The 17,704-nt window shown below is 36.1% G+C and overlaps 2 protein-coding genes across 3 annotated transcripts in view; one reads left to right on the top strand and one right to left on the bottom strand.

Moving 5' to 3' along the window:
- The window catches only part of LOC123867122, a 129,694-nt gene that overhangs the window by 54,059 nt on the left and 57,931 nt on the right, over nucleotides 1-17,704 (top strand). Inside the window, exon 3 of one of the 2 annotated variants that reach the window (XM_045908992.1) lies at nucleotides 1,936-1,940. The exons of the other annotated variant lie outside the window; for it this stretch is intronic. Coding sequence (XP_045764948.1) covers nucleotides 1,936-1,940 — 5 coding nt within the window. The remainder of the gene's footprint in view (nucleotides 1-1,935; nucleotides 1,941-17,704) is intronic. 2 annotated transcript variants of the gene reach the window in all.
- On the bottom strand, nucleotides 7,406-8,334 carry LOC123867124 (probable palmitoyltransferase ZDHHC24). Its single transcript, XM_045908997.1, has one exon. The coding sequence runs from the start codon at nucleotides 8,267-8,269 to the stop codon at nucleotides 7,439-7,441; it is 831 nt and encodes a 276-aa protein (XP_045764953.1). The 5' UTR covers nucleotides 8,270-8,334; the 3' UTR covers nucleotides 7,406-7,438.

Below are 17,704 nucleotides of genomic sequence, written 5' to 3'. Positions count from 1 at the left end.
TTGATCGTTGCGCTTCGATGCAGATTGTGCATAGCAATAGGTACCTACCTACCTCTACTGCTATAACTACCATTATATTATAATGTAAAAGCATGTTTAAAAGCAAGTTATGTTCTTCTTCTTTCTTCTTTCTTCTTTGTTGGTCTGTCCTTCACAGTTCAATCACGTAGCAACGGATCGAAGTGATTTTTTACATGGATTTAGGTAGTTAAAGACCTGATTCTTAGAATAACCTGAGTGTTACATATTACTTTTTATTCCGGAAAATCAAAGAGTTTCCACGGGATTTTCAAAATCCTGGGCTAGTTATATAAATGTGAAAGTGGATGGGTTTGTCTGTCACGGTATAATCGCTGAACCAATTTTGATGACGAGGCAGACATAATTTGAGTATAATAAAATCAAAAAAATAATATTATGAATAATATGTGACAAAACAAAAATTACTTATGATTTTTTTAGTAGGTACAGGTTGTGTAGTTGGGTAAAAAGACCAATTCCACGCAAAGTCGCGGGCAACAGCTAGTTTACGTTGAAAATAAACTAAATTAGTGATCGTTTCGCTCCGACGAGGATCTTGTTTATTATTATTTTTTATATATGATGCCTGGCTTTTTGAGATACGATATTGATTTTGTCTATTGACCTTTTTCTTCGTCCAAGCATACTCCCGATATCCTCTCTGACTTCCTGAAGCGTCCAAAGGTTACACTTCTTAGTTCTTACGCGCTTCTCCATACAAATGCATTACGCTTATTAATCTATTATTTTTTGTTCTAGATCTTCTAAAATAAAGCCAGATTAATCTCTCCATTAGGTACCTTCCTATGCCCTGAAACAATTAACATAGTAAAACTTACAAGTACTTATTACACTTTTTGAACGTAAACTGTTACTGGTTTTATCTACGAATAACAACAGCTAATATATTGTTATTCATGTCACTACTTACAGCATCTTTCCCTCACCCTTGTCCCATTTCATTTGGGGTCATTAGCGAGATATTAAGGTCTTTAACGTCCCTCTGGACTACCATGTGGCTAGAGGTCGTCCTTTCCCTCGTGGTTTTGTAGAAATATTCAGTACTTTCTTTACTAGCCATCTTTCTTTGTATCATCGGAGCCTACACTCTTTAATTACATAGGTTAATAGGTTATAAGTATAAGCTTTAGGCTAATGTATAGTTACTAATTTGTTTTTTATCCTTGCAGGTAACCAACGTTTCATCATTTCTGCGTCTGCAATGAACGGTTGGCTATTTTACTTATGTTAGAGTTAAAGATTGACCAAGCATTAACTGAGTTATTTGCTTAATACTTGAGCGATTATACCGTCGACATTTTTTATATTTACTTGCAATGTTGCTCTATGTAGATCACGAGTTTTAATTATTCACACTATGTTGTAAATTGTTGCGTGAAGAATTCGTTTTTACGTAACTGGGACGATATCTTATAATATTATTCTCGTAGTAGGCAGAATTAAGGCCGATTCACACCAATTGCGTACACGTAACACGTGCGTAGTGACGCGCGTAAACCCCTAACACACCGGGTTACGTATACGTCCACGCTTTAAGCAAGCGGCGTGCCATGTTACATACAGTTCCATACATTACAGCGCAATGGTACGCGCTACGTCTACGCTTACGCAGCCTGTGTGAACGAGCTATTAATGATGTTTTTTACTTTTCTTGGTATCGTGTTCATCTCTCATTAAACGACGTCTAAGATTCCGTACTAAAATAAGGAATGTGAAGGTCGCTTATACTTGGATAATAAATAATTTTTATTTCTTTCATCCTTATATTTTCGTCCAGTCCGTCTGTCCTGTGACCTGTATTTATGAGTATATTATTGCTCGTATGAAATCTGAAAACGTTTTCATCACAAAAGAGGCGCCATAATTAAATTAACCTGCCTTACTTTTGAATAGCTCTTGTTTCTCAATAATTGGCAAGATTAAAGAGAGACTATTTAAAAGTAAACATTGCAGCCATCGCTGTTCGAGGCCGAATTTATTTCAATGCTTCTTTTTTATCTGTGGGGAAATAATACGATCTACGAGGACTAGGGCAAAGGTAAAGAAATATTAGGAAAATCATTGAGGCTTTTTTTAATCCGCCTTGATACATATTTTTAGGGTTCCATAATCCATGCATAATTCAAAAGGGGAAAAACAGGTCAAGTGTGAGTCGGACTCACGCACGAAGGGTTTCGTATCGTCTCAGATTTACGTACCTACCTAAGTAACAATTTTTTGTATAAAATGTAGCCTATGTCACCCGGACTATGATAACGAATCGACTGACACCCCATCTATCAAAATCGGCTCAGTTTAGTTGCTACGGTGGAACACACATAAATACAAACCTAGGCTGCTAAAATCATAACCCTTCCTTTTGGCTTTGCCGTAGTCAGGTAAAAAGGTTGCGTCCCGTTGACCTAGAATCATGGCAAGGTGCAAGGTCCCGTAGTACAAGGAAAAATCTGAAAATCGTTAATTAGGATTTATAACCAAATAAAAGCACATTAGCAATAGCGAATAATTAAAGCAACAAAATAATTACCTACACGTATCCTTCCAAGGTACGGAACTTTCAGTGCGGAGTTCAACTCGCACTTAGCCGGTTTTTTCCGCACTTTTTCGGAATTTTAACTACGTTTTCCGGTGCGAGGTCGCCATTCAATCACCATAGGATTAAATATCACTTGCTTTAACGGTGAAGGAAAAATCTTGAGGAAACTGTATGCCTGAGTGTTGTCGACAATGTTCTGAAGTCTGCCAACCGTGCTTGGCCAGCGTGGTAGACTATGCCCACGCCCTTCTCATTCTGAGAGGAGACTTCTGCTCTCTAGTGAGCCTGCGATAATTTCATGATGATGATGATGATGATGATGGTGATAATAGTTGGTAATTATAGTATTCTGTCATAAAAAGAAAGATAGTGGTTTTTGAGGAATTCATAACCGTTCGTAACAAGTGGCGTGCACAGATTTCGAACCTAGGGTAAGCAACATTTTGTTGGGTTAAATACTTAATTAAGTAAGTTACTTAATTAAGTTAATGGGTACCTTCAAGTCAAGAGTGAATAGGCAACTTCTAGGCAAGCGCGCTCCATCTTAGGCTGCATCATCACTTGCTAGCAGGTCTGATTGCAGCCAAGCGCGAGTCTATATAATTAAAAAAAAAAAGTTGTGATGAAAAATGAGCATTGAGCTATTTCGAATTGGGTAAGCCATGCCTTTAGGCTTCTATGAGGTGTACGCCACTGTTAATACATAATAAATAATTCAATGATAGTGATAATTGGTAGGTGCGTTATCTACGTTATGTGTAACGTGTAAACAATCAGATTACAATAATTATAATGACCATAATGATGGAAAAGCGCATAATTTCCGCGTTACATTCTCATAATGTTATGTTCTATATACCACGGCTTTCGTTTACCCATTCCAACTATCTACTGTGCTATTACTCATATATGTAGAGCATATACATTCATGGTATTTTCACCCGTAAACCATGTAAATATAAAGCCTATATCCCCATAAAGTGATGGCAATTTATTATTTCCATGATGATTTTCTAAACACCTGTTGCGTTATTTTAACCTGTTATCCTATAGGTATCTACATGTTAAGGTTAGTAATTTGAACATAGGTAGATATATTATTATGTAATAATGCATAAACACAAGTAGGTACCTATAATAATAATTGTAATGTAATGCAAATGATAAAACTAAGTAAACTTATGCAGTTCGCACTTAGGTGAACTTTTATCTGTCATCTATTAGAAATTAGAAGATCTTTATTAGGTACTGAAAATTCAGTACAGCGCAAGCTAGTGGGAGGTCTTTTAACACTACACTTTTCGGTGCGAGGTCGCTATTCTAGTACTTTGGGACCCCTATCGGCTTTTCGAACTATGTGCCCATTTGCACTCGTTGAACTAGTAGACTCAGGCTGAAATCTATAGGGGCGTAGGTACTTCAACTGTGCTCAGACTACGTCGTTACGCTCTTGACATGCGTGCGTCGCTATAGTGGTGGGAGTTGGGACTCGCTTAGTAACAATTATGCGTCTCCATTCTTCTCTGATGGCTACCTTCCTTGCACATTCATGGGGGCGTCTATCGTAGCCCTCACTAGGCGATCTACCAAGTGCTCTAGTGTCCTCTACTCTTCGTTGAACTACCTACTAGACGTTCATACGATAGATATGTGACTTAAGTAAGAAGGTGACCCATACAGTAGAGGACAGACGCTGCTTAGTGCAGTTCTTCGAGAACGAATTTTTAGTGGTCCGAAATTCAGTCCTTGATGTTTTCAACAGTTTTCTCTAGCACCACATCTCGAGAACGTTTATCCTATCTTCTATACATATAATGCTGAACACTTAACACAGAGTTAATGCGAGACAGGCTTTTATATCATAGATAAGTCTATCTCGATTTACTCTATTTTACTAAGCGCTAGTAATGAAGTTTATACCTATTCTCAGCCTCAGAGACCTTGCTTTCCTCCGTCAATGTGTTCCCATCTTAAATTGGTACTCATAGGACGGCGGAAGGGCATTCCACTCATTACCAAGTTAAATACATATTGCAATATATCGGTTTCCTCTTTCAAATGTGTTAAGGAGGCCATTTGTAATATTTATTATTGATACCGCGACGCTGACGACATTCAAATCCGTCACGAGCCCCGTCCCTTTAGGCAGGTTACGTAAACTTCGCTCGTGAGTTGGTTCGGTAATCAGGTATGCTTACTGTACGGTGAACCACCATGGTGTGATGTCACATGGGCTCAAGATAGCGGGATATCTACTTCAACTGCATTGATGTAGGATCAAATCGCTGTTCAATTAACGCAGACAACGCACAGTATAAGCCGGTGGGTCTAGAGTCTAGACTCTAGAGTCTAGAAGCTAGAAGCATGAAAGCACAGAATTCAAAATATATAAAAGGAAAGCTGACTGACTGACTGGCAGACTGACTGATGATTGTCTGACATTCAAATCCCCGTCCCTTTAGGCAGGTTACGTAAACGTCGCTCGTGAGTTGGTTTGGTAATCAGGAATGCTTACTGTACGGTGAACCACCATGGTGTGATGTCATAGGGGCTCCACGGTTGCGGGGTTTAGGCCGGCAACACTTTGGCGGTTCCTCTGGTGCTACAATTGTTCCTCTGGTGCTACAAATGTTCCTCTGGTGCTACAATTGTTCCTCTGGGCTACAAATGTTCCTCTGGTGCTACAATTGTTCCTCTGGGCTACAAATGTTCCTCTGGTGCTACAATTGTTCCTCTGGTGCTACAAAGGTTCATGGACGGCGGTAATCACCTAACATAAGCCAGGTAAATCGCGTGTTCGTTTGCTCGCTATTTTTATTTAAAAAAAAAGGTTAGCCCGCTTCCACAAGGCTTCCACCTTAAACTGCATCATCACTTACTACCAGGTAAGATCGAGGTCAAGAGCTAACTTGTAATGGAATAAAAAAAACTTAAGTTTTTGAGCACACCTAGACACTTAACTTAATAACGAGGACTTATATACATAGCATATTCCTTAAAAGAAAATATCTTTTAAATAGAGTTCAAACTAATTTCACGGTTTGTTAGGTTGAATAAATTAAATATTAATAGTTAATTATATTAAAGTGAAGGCATAGCGAGGGTGTACATACCATAACGGACACGTAACGGTTCTTAGACTGTCGCGTGCGCAAGCGCATACGATTGCTTCTACTAAAAACTATTCGACGATATACGGTGCGACACTTATTAAATTAAAAAGTTAAATCACTACTTACAAGTTACTTTGTCGCTGTCAGATGCGGACTACGATAGAAGCTCAAAACCGTCTAAAATAAATTTTGCTATGCTGTAGTGGTATCGTAGGTGTGACATTTTAATATTTTTATTAATTTATGTTCGAAAAATAAGCCTCAATAGCTCAATCGGTAAAGGAGTGGACTGAAAACCGAAAGGTCGACGGTTCAATCCCCGCCCGTTGCACTATTGTCGTACCTACTCCTAGCACAAGCTTGACGCTTAGTTGGAGAGGAAAGGGGAATATTAGTCATTTAACATGGCTAATATTCTTATTTAAAAAAAAATTGTCTTTTGTGAAGTTACTAGCTGATGCCCGTGACTTCGTCCGCGTGAAATCCCGCGGGAACTCTTTGATTTTCCGGAATTAAAAGTAGCCTATTTCACTCTCCAAGTCTTTAATTATATCTATGCAAAAATCACCTCGATCCGTTGCTCCGTTAGACGCGATTTAAAGATTAACCAACAAACACACTTTCATATTTTTATTTTATTTTTATTATCTTTATTTATTTTAAGGGATACAATCTGTATATCATTACATGATAGGTAAATAAATCTATCGTTACATAAATTGAACTAGCTAAAAATAACTAATTAAATCAAATTTTGCATACTTTCTACTAAATATTGTTTCTAACTGTAATTTCAATATTTTATTTATTACCTAATCTATTTTAATTTTTTTGTGAAAGGGTTAAATAGAATTTCAGCCCAAAACGGAATTCGGTTCGGCGAAAATACTGTTTATGGATCCAATTTCGTAACTTTTCGTAACGTAAAACATGGGTTGTGATTCTCGCACACTTATCAGCCGTATGTATAACCACTGGCTATAGTTGGTCCATCGCGTGCGGTTACAGTAACCGTGTTGTTGTCGCATGGTTGTTGTGGTTGTAGGTTATAGCTAGATCGTGGTTGCCGGTTGTTCAGTGGGGCTTATGTAACCGTTACACGCTGTTACGCCGAGAAGATTGTGTGAGTGCTATTTGCCGATAATTTTAGGTATTTAGAATGCTTTTGGTATCTCCAGAGAATAAAAGGAACTCTTATAGGATTACTTCGTTGTCTGTCTGTCTGTCATATCTGTCAAGACCCTTCTTTGAAGTTCTTCTTACTAGTGACTTTCCTTCTGTCAAGTTCTAGAATCAGAAAGGGAGACTCGCATTGTCGTATAGCATAAGTACCTAAAGGGAAATATTTGAAAACCGTGAATTTGTGGTTAGGTACAACATTAAAAAATTTAAGTGTTATTTCTTGTACGATGCGTGCTGATGGTACGGAATCCGCCATGTGCAAGTCCGACTCGCACTTGACTGGTTTTTAAGACAAGTTTTTTTTATGACATCTATCAATAATTTGACTGGTCTGTTAAATACACCTTCACTTATCTCCGCTTTTGTGGATACCGGGCCTTAAATTTTATTATTTAAAAAGTATTCTTTATTCATATATTCTTAACTTCCTCAATCATAAAATTAGATATGCATGAAGTTTACAATAAATAAACAATTATATTCCGAATTTGTCGTTCCTATAATAACTCTACAAAATAAAACTTACCAAAACTAAATTGCAACCTTATTTTAATTCAATACACATTTACTGACACTTCATATCAACATCTTGTGGTAACGGACTTTCAGCAAACGGCATGATAACAGCCCAATACCACTTAACTCCAAAAACACTTAAGAAATTATTTTTCTTCATCTCCCAGTCCACACTAAAGTCTTTTTTAAACTCATGTGCAGTCAACCCGTTCAAAACATTCATCATATGAAAGTAGAATAACCCTCCAGACCAAATAACAAGACCCGTGTTTAAGAACAGAAAAAACATGTACAGGTCTTTAATACCCATAGGCTCTGGTATCAAGTATCTCAAAAACGGATTTATAACGCGATAAGCTGATAGAACCATGTCATCCTCTTCGAATTTCGTCACAACATAGTAATAGTTGTAGTATAAAGAGTAGATCATGGAAATGAATACGTATCCGAGGTAAAGGACGTAGTATCTTTGGTTTCGTAGTCCAATGCAGCGTGAAAAGAAGAAGCAGTGATGGTCTCTCTTCAGTATGCAGACATTGCATGTCTTGCAATGCCAAGCTTTCTCTGGGCGTCGTATCTTGCATATCTTGCAATAGCTGTTAGATTCCACGGTAATTTTTACTTTTGTATCGATAACGATACTGTAGATCATGTTCCCCACTACGTTTAGGAAGCAAAAAGTGGAACAAATCATATGTAATGTATGTTTTAGTGCACCCATATTGTATTTTGCGACTATGGTCGGCCGTACGACAGACATTTCGAATATGAAATAACACGGTGTTATCAAAAGGACTAAGTTATAGCACAGGATCTTTTCCCAAATTACGATTCCACTTATGTTTCGACGTAAGGCTTTTGCAATTTCTTTTGTGTTCATGTTTAGGTTTTCTTAAATTTAATTTTAAATTAATTTTTATTACGTCGTGCCACCACTTACTTCTTAACGCTTTTTTGACGTTGATGCCACTTGACATTGTAATTCAAGATTGACATTTGACATTGGAGGTTTTTTAGACAACAATAGTTTTTATATGGTATCTATTTATTTTTATAACGAGTTTTTGTATGAGTAGGTACTTTGCTCGTGACGTCGTTCATTCCTGGCTGGAGTGGTAATTCTGTAAATCTTTAGTAGATGGGTCTATGTTATAAAAAAAGTTCCAGGTTCAGTGTTTGAAAAATGCGTAAGTTTTGAGGTATTTTTGATATTTCAATCAGTCAGTTTATCTTTTTACAACATGTTTAGATTGTTATAACGATGTTTTAAGGCTTATTTCATTTTTAACGAAATATTGTAATGTAACTAATGTAACGGGTAGGTATATACCACAATTAAAATAATGATTTTGAATACGAGTCTACACTCTACAGTACTTACTCTACTATTGAAGTTCGAGCTTTCACGAGCTTTATCGAAAAAGCGGGTAGTTCAATACTGCCCATGACAGCTTGAATTTCGTCTCTGCAGTTTGCAGCCCCATTGCGATCACGATCCATGCAACTGGGTCGATCGATACTCGAAATATCGAAATTCCAAAATCATCACTTTATCGTGATATACACCCGTTATTTACATTAGGTAACGATATATACATATTGTAATGATATATATTATGAGTGGTTATGAAAGGAGCAGGTGCTGTTTGCACTGGTTGCATAATTGCAATTGCAATATTATACTATGCGCTTCCCGGATTTCCGTGCAGTAACAACATCTGATAGTAATATATGTAATGCATCCTGTTGTAATTAACTCTAATTAGTATAGTTAATTACCATTTATCACTTGTTATTGTGAAGCCGTGATAAGCCTAGTGGTTAAGGCATCTACTCTCTATTTGAGAAGTCGGGGGTACTATACCGGACAAGCATCACTAACTTCGGAGTTATGTGCGTTTTAACCAATTAAATATCCTTTGATTTACTGATAAAGGAAAACATCGTATGTATTTTTTCATATACAGGTGTATATTAAAAATTTATAACACCCCCGACAAGTGAAGGTTACAGTAACTAGAAAAGAGCTGATAACTTTCAAACGTCTGAACCGATTTTCTTGGATGATAGCTAAGAACAATCTCGATCAAGCCACCTTTCAAATCGGTTCATTAGATTAGGAGCTACGATGCCACAGACAGATACACAGATACACACGTCAAACTTATAACATCCCTCTTTTTGGGTCGGGGGTTAAAAATGTAGCTAGCCTATGTCACCCGGACCATAATAACCATCGATGATAATAACGAATTGATTGACACCTCATTCATCAAAATTGTCCAGTAATTTAGGCGCTACGCTGAAACACACAGAATATGATACAAACGTACATACATAGACTACTAAAATCATAACCCTTCCTTTTGGCTATGCCGTAGTCGGGTAAAAACTAGTCGGTTGCTCTTTTCAAAGATTCGATTTAGAATATTTATGCTATGTATTTTTGAAATGACTGTCACACACAAACAGACAGACACCCTGACATAAACCGGACGAAATTATAAAGATTCGCTACGGAATCTACGCCTTCTTTTACTACGCAACCCTAATAAGACAGACAGACGTAACTTTCGCATGTGGATTTTGCAACTTGTCCTTCTGATGATTTTCGCCATATCGGCAGCCATCAAAATAAGCTATTTGCTGTTTATCTCAACCACGTAACTCAGCTATAAACCAATATTATATAGAAGTGAGTGTCGGCACGAAGTTGGCATTTAGCGGCCCGTCGCCGCTCGCCGGTATCTGTACCTATCGGATCACTAATATATCGGATTACCACAATCGCTCGATAAATGGGAACATTTTATACCTACCGAGAATTATTCAAAACGTAATAAAACTCAATGATCGTTATTAGAAAAGTGACGTTGGCTAATCGGAGGGGTTCGGGAGTCATGTGCGTTATTAAATAGGTAGCTACACTTGCTTTAATGGTGAAGGAAAACATCGTGAGGCAACCTGCACGCCTGAGAGTAGATACTCCATAATGTTCTCAAAGGTGTATGAAGTCTACCAATCCGCTCTTGGCCAGTGTTTAATCGTAATATCGGTTCACAGTACATCCTCGTATGCAATTTTTTGTTTTAGTTGTTATAGCGGCAATAGGACACATTCTGTGAAAATTTCAACTCTCTACCTATTAGATATGAATTACAAGCTACAGCCCTCTGACAGATGGGCGGACGGACGGACGGAGAGTCCCGTTGGCATCCTTCGGTTACGGAACCCTAAAAACTACTTAAAATGTAGGTAATCTTTAGAATATAATTGCGAGCGCAGCTGCAGTGAGCATGGTTATCATTATTATCAACATAATAGCGGCTATTTCCCTGTCGTAGGCACAATAAGACGGATTGTTTATTAATGTATGCCTTAACAATGGGTAATTTGACGATATTCGGTATTCCTAACCGCTTTTTGTAATCATGAAAAAACTTATTTCGCTTCAAGTCATTTTAAAGTGATCATTGAACACGGATTGTGATTTGTGGTTAGATTTGGAAGGCGTCAGGACGAAACATGAAACTTAGTCTAGTCTTTTGTGAAACTTCTCGATGATGTCCGCGACTTCGTCCGCGTGGATTTAGGTATTTAAAAATCCCGTGGGAACTCTTTGATTTTCCGGGATAAAAAGTAGCCTATGTCACCCTGTATGGTAGCTTACGCACTAGCTCCGAGTTCCGCCATCCGAGTTCTCTCCGTCATCCGTGAGAATATCTCGGATGTGCCTTGGATTCAAGTCGGACATGTGGCGTAAGTAAATATGTCAAAGATGTTCACTGAATAGCTAGGATTTGGATCAGAGATCTTATTAGTGCGTAAGCAATATCTCGGATATTAGGTCCGAGTTTTTTATATCCGTATTTTCACGTAGTGGCTGGATGAGGAAGGCTGAGGACCGAATGTGGTGGCGCTCTTTAGGGAAGGCCTATGTCCAACAGTGGACGTCCACAGGCTGATGATGATGATGGTTTTCACGGACTCGGATCAGATGAGTGCGTAACCGCTCTAACTACGTAATCTCATAATATCACGCTTTATTAGTCCATCAATAGAGAGAGATCAGGCACTTAGAGCATTTCACGCCTCTCTTACCTAGTTACCTCATAATAATATACCTTACCATAAGGCTCATTCTTAACGATGCATGAAATTGCGCTAAAGTGACCACTTGAAGTGATGATGTGTGGAAATTGGGATACTTATGATATAATTTTGAAATAAAAACTTGTCATGTTTTCGTAAGATGTATTATATTATAGTCACTATTGATTATGTAGAATGTCTTTATATTATCTTTTCATAAGAACTTATATAAATATCAGACCTGCACTTGCGCTGATCCCTTTCCATTAATGTTATAGGAGGGGTTTTCACCCATATCCACACTAATATTATAAATGCGAAAGTGTGTCTGACTGTCTGTCTGTCTATCTGTCTGTCTTCTACCTTTTCACGGCCCAACAGTGTAACCGATTCTAACGAAAGATTCAGGGTTAGCTTATATCCCGGGGACGGACATAGGCTACTTTTTAGCCCAGAAAATCAAAGAGTTCCCGCGGGATTCCTAAAGATCCATCCACTTAACCGATTTGTGTGTTTGGTACCGAAGTAGTTTACGTTCCTGTAATCGAAATAGGCAACTTTTTATCCCGGAAAATCGAACAGTTCCCTCGGTATCTATAGAAATCTAAATCCACGCGGACGAAGTCGCGGGCATCCTCTAGGGATAATAATAGTGAGGTGGGCAGAGAGCGCTACGTTCCCTCCGCGCTTCGGAAACTACCCCCACACTTTACCAGACATGTTGAGATTGCAGTTAAGGGCTAACTAGTATCGGAAAAAATATGGATATTGGCCTGGGGTTTACATGGGGTTTAGGCGCCGTTTGACATCCACGAGCTTCAAAAAATGGCGGTCCATTACCAGGGCTGATAACTTACTCATGAGCGAGTTACATTACCCAGAATTACTCTAGACTAGTTGTTTTGTGGTGCAAAGATGTTCATATTCGTAAATAATAAGTACATGTATTATGAAAATAATTACTTACCAAAGTTTACAGACATGACCTGGTTTACTTTGGAGTACACGAACTTTAACAATAGACTGTACTATTATTATAATATAAACAAAGATATTTGCATCAAATACAAATTAACCTGATACCAAATATTGCCATGTAACGCATGCTAACAGTAATTAACTTTACATACATGCAAATAGTTACCTACCTACATAAATTACACAGGTAAGAGACAGACATAAATACCTTACATAGAATCGCCTTCACTTTTATTTTAAAAAAGAAAATGGCGTCGAGAATGCGGATGGTGAAACTAATGCAACTAATTAACATTTAAAATGAAGCTAGGTGAAGTAAAGTACAAAAGTGTTGGCGCTAGCTCAGATCGCGCCAACAGATACCTACATTTTGTGATCTCAGGATTTTAATTTTATTATTATTAATAGTAGTGAAATAAAACATAACTTACTCATAATTAATGCTGTATTTCTTATACTTTACCACTTGTCTTTACAATTTGCCACTTTAACACTTAACACTCGACAATATTCCACTTCACACCTTCTCGATTGGAGTACAAAAATACACTGACTGCGCGGGCTGGCCCGACTCTCGTTATATATAGTAATTTGGTCAGTGTTGCTGGTAATAAACAGTATTTTAGCCAGTGTTGCTAGCAATAGTAATTTGGTCAGTGTTGCTGATAATAAACAGTATTTTAGCCAGTGTTGCTAGCAATAGTAATTTGGTCAGTGTTGCTGATAATAAACAGTATTTTAGCCAGTGTTGCTAACAGTCGGCCATCCAAATTGGGTCGTCGACCTCGAGCGACAAGCAACAAAACATGGCAGATTTACGTTATTGTGTCACTAATAATTTCTAACTTTCTATAAATATAATTAATAATTTCAAATAAACAAATTCTATTTTAAGTATTTACGTAATCATGGACCATGGTTGTCCTCGAAATAAATATTGGACCAGGTTGTCCAATGTTAAATGCTAAGACCAACGTTGTTCGTATGCCACCAGGCCTCTAATTAATAATTTCAAATTAACAAATTCTATCTTAACTATAAACATAGTCACAGACCATGGTGGTCCTTAAAATAAATATTGGACCAGGGTTGTCCCAGCATATTTTATTCTAGGACCAGGGCTGTCCCTTAAAGGGTGATTCAGAAATATTTTCGTTTCTGTTTTGTCTGTAGTCTGTCATACGCAGGTTACAAGAGGGTGAGGAAAGGTCTACAGGTTTTTTTTTTTACAAGGATCAGGATTTTTTTTTTTAAATACTGGGCGTCTCAATAAAATATTTTAATTTAATGTTGGTAAAAAAAATGTTCTAAGTGAAAATTCAATTGGGTCCACAAGAGGGGACTGGAAAAACAATGCCGGCCAAAAAAAAACCGGGTTGCATAAGAACTTCAAGAACGGGGAAAACCGTCTACTATATGTCCATCTGTCTCAGCTAATATAAGACTATAATGCGTTTGGTCCCAAAAACTCTAAATTTGAATAAATTACAGTTCTGCCGATTATTACAAGGCATTACACTTGCATCCTAATAAAGCTGTTGCCGTACAGGAAATAAATCCCGATAACCCTGTCAACTGACTCGAATTCTACAGTAAGAGCGTAATTGAGACGACGTTAATTAGCCACCGAGGAGTCCAGGTTTAACCCTCACTGACTTTTTCTTATGAGGCTATCTGGAAAGGCAAATTTACGATCCGTTACTGCAAAGTTAATTTTGATGATTGAAATTTTAGCTCCAGATTAAGCGAATTTAAAGTTAGTGATTGCCATTTAAAAATGGTTGTTTTCCATTGATAAAAATCTAGTTCTTTCTCTTTTATTTGGTGTTACATTTATAAAATTTAACAAAACTTTAATCTTATTGTCATTTATTTCCAACACGAAAATATTTTTGAATGACCCTTTTATTTTCATTTAGGACCAGGGTTGTCCATCAACCTATAACCATATCCATTAGTTACTTAGCATTTTATATGATTGTGAACTATCTTTTGTATGCAATTACTATCCGATTCGAATGAAATGATTACGTTTTAATTGTTAATTCATCAACTGTTGTGATATTTATTTCAATTAGATGTTTAGCCAATTACGGGTCCCTTTCTGAGGATTCACTGGAAGACATTAAGCAGTGTTCATGTGGTCTATTGAAAATAGCTTCACTACTGTCCTGCGACATATGCAATCTATCATATATCCTAAATAACAATATGAGACTGTTCCGTTGAGGACTGTCCTACCATGACTGGTATACGATTGTAATGTGCAACACTTTGAACAGTTCTACTTTTGTTTCGTCAACTTTAATACAAACGCAGTGCTTTTACAACACACCAGCGTATAACCTAGCGTATGGTACTATGCTAGAAGAAATGTGCCTAACGCATTGGTTTAGTAGTCTACGACAATCTTCGCATTATTAACTTTCTAATGACACTGATTTTAGGCTCATTGGTTGGATGGTTTCAAAGTCTGTAACGGGCATATATAACACTTTTTTCTTGTGTTTAATATTATTTGGATAAGGATGTACAAACAACAAAAGTTTGCAAGGCATACCAACACGCATCCACGTGTGATATTACCAACGATATAACTGTAAATTCCTTAACCCGCACATATAAGTGAAACTTATACGTAAAAGTATATAATACACATCTCACGCATTTAGCATAAGAAGTGAGCTGCCCTCAACCAATAATATAAACTTATTATAAGCGTCACTCAGAAAAGCAGGTATTATTTAAATACTATCGAATTATCGAAATGTCCTCCCAAAACCTACGTAAACACAGGTTCAATGCGAAGAGTTTATTCAAGAGTTTTAATTTTTAAAAATTAATGGCAAAATTAATAATTTAATTAGAGCGTGATTGCTATCACAACATCTAATTATCCAGTTCACAATACAAATACCGAAAATATGCGATATCGCTCCGAATCTCAGATGGAGACTAAACTAAAACCTTCAAAACACCCATGTTTATGAAAGTTCAATATTGTTGGCCTTCTAGTAATAGATTGTATGAGATCGAATAAGCCAAATATCGATTTTATCTAACTACCTTCATCAGATAAATTTATAATTTTATATTATTTTGACAATTCAAAATCATTACAAAAACTATTTAAATACCGTTATATCGCACCTACTTAAGACGGAATTCTGTGAAATTACGACTTAATTTTGTATGCCGTGATTTTGTGTCTCTTCTACGTAAACAAGTCTAACAACTATGAAAAATCTAACGATGTTGCAAATATATTTGTTTTGTTTGGACAAAACCTACCCATTAGTGAGGTCACACGACACTTAATGATATTGGTAAGAGCAGTATACCCAAATTTTTAAAATATAGATTGAAAATTAAAGAGATTCTATATATTATTCTATATAATTTATTACTATTAGAAACTACTTATTTATTTCAATTATAACAGAATATGTTATGGAAGAGCGGGGTCGCCCGCCACAAGTACTAGTTTAATACCAGTTACTTACTGGGACGGTCCCAATTTCTATGTTATATTTAAAATATATTTGAACTTGTTTTTTTTTTTTTTTTACTGAAATAAATATTTTTGTATTTTGTATTATATGTGTTTATTTAATTAACCTTAATTATATTATGAAGGAAGATTAGTTATGTTTTGCCATAAAGTAAATTTGTATATTTGTCTGCAAGGGTGAACTGTATAACGGTTATACAATGGTTCCACTTTAGTGACTGTCCAGCCAGAAATATTTCACAATTATTGTTAATGAGATTAGAGATCCTCATATCTCATACTAACAGAGAGGGGCTCTCCAGAAAAGTGATCTAGTTTGTATATATGTAGGTATGTGTATTAAAATGTACACAGTCTAACGTCACCTAATCTTGAATTAAATTATCTGTGTAATTTCTTTATTGTTCTAGTTCTAGTCTGTAAGGCGAGAGCACTGTTACCTATAACACGGGTTTATTTATTTTATTTTTATTTATTTATTTAATTAAAGACGTAATAAAAAAGAACATTTTACACTAATTGTTGTAGACCAAAGCACTAGATAAAAACTGAGATTGGTGTTTGAAGATTAGCAAATAGATCGTAGTCTGTGCTAGGGCTGACAAAAAAAAAGATTTATTTATTTTAAGATTAAAAAAAAGATAAAAACTAGAGTTATAAAAAGGTTAAGCCTACATTTAAATTATTCAAAAATATTTTTTAATTTTTATTTTAATTCTAGTTATAGATAGTGCATCAGTGTTAAATAAAGCTTAGTTTGGTCATCAGAAGCTCAAACTAATTTTTAGGTGCAACATTAGAAACAATAGAGATTTTATTTATTTAATTCATTAATTCATTCATTTAATCATGTTAATTCATGACACCAATGGCTCATTTAGTTAATATTGTTAATAAAATGTAAAGCTCATCCATTTCAATAAAATTCATATGTATTGCAAAACTGCATAAGCAATTTATAAATATTATCGAAGAGTACGTACACCCCTTTTTTTTTATCTTCTTACTTTTAGTTTATAATATGTTAAATAAGTTTAATATGTATAAGAACTGATTTTGTTTTTAGGTCTTTAGACCTATGTAATTATTCAAATAATAAAAAGTACAAAAGAAAGAAATATGTCTATAACTGTAACTGTTCGATTAACTTGTAAATATGGCACTTTTATTAGCTTTAGTGAAAAGAACAGGGATCTCAATTCCAGTATGGAAGCTAACTCCCTTACTATTAATTTGTTAACAGCTGTTCTACTGGTTTTTTTTTTTGAGACATTTTATCGATGCTGACATTAGCATTTTTGTTTTTTTTTTTTAAACTACGAATAACAAAACATCAAAGACAATGTACAAGAGAGATTTGAACTCATAACCTCTAATCGTGGGCCTACCTGTTACACCACAAGTGCAAAGCGTGTTAGCCCGAATGACGATACCTTAAATCCGTAGAGTGATTAATATTATCCTCATTGCTCTATTTATTAAGAATTCTTTCCAACTTAACCAATGCAACGTGATGCGCATTGACTAAACTGGTTTTGTTTACATATGTGGGCGTTCTTAGTAGTTGTAACTTCAATATTTACGTGTGCTATATATATGCTTGTGTGTGTTACGCGACACTGGACGGGTGCAAATATAACTATTTTACTGTGTGTACCACAGTATTCTCAAATCTTTGTCAGTATATTAGTTACTACGGATTTTATTTAAATCGTAATATCTAATTATGCAATA

This window comes from Maniola jurtina, chromosome 7 (assembly GCF_905333055.1).
Source record: "Maniola jurtina chromosome 7, ilManJurt1.1, whole genome shotgun sequence".
In the NCBI taxonomy this organism is placed as follows: domain Eukaryota; kingdom Metazoa; phylum Arthropoda; class Insecta; order Lepidoptera; family Nymphalidae; genus Maniola; species Maniola jurtina.
The sequence above is the reverse complement of the archived record's forward strand: the minus strand, read 5'-3'. Positions and strand labels throughout refer to the sequence as shown.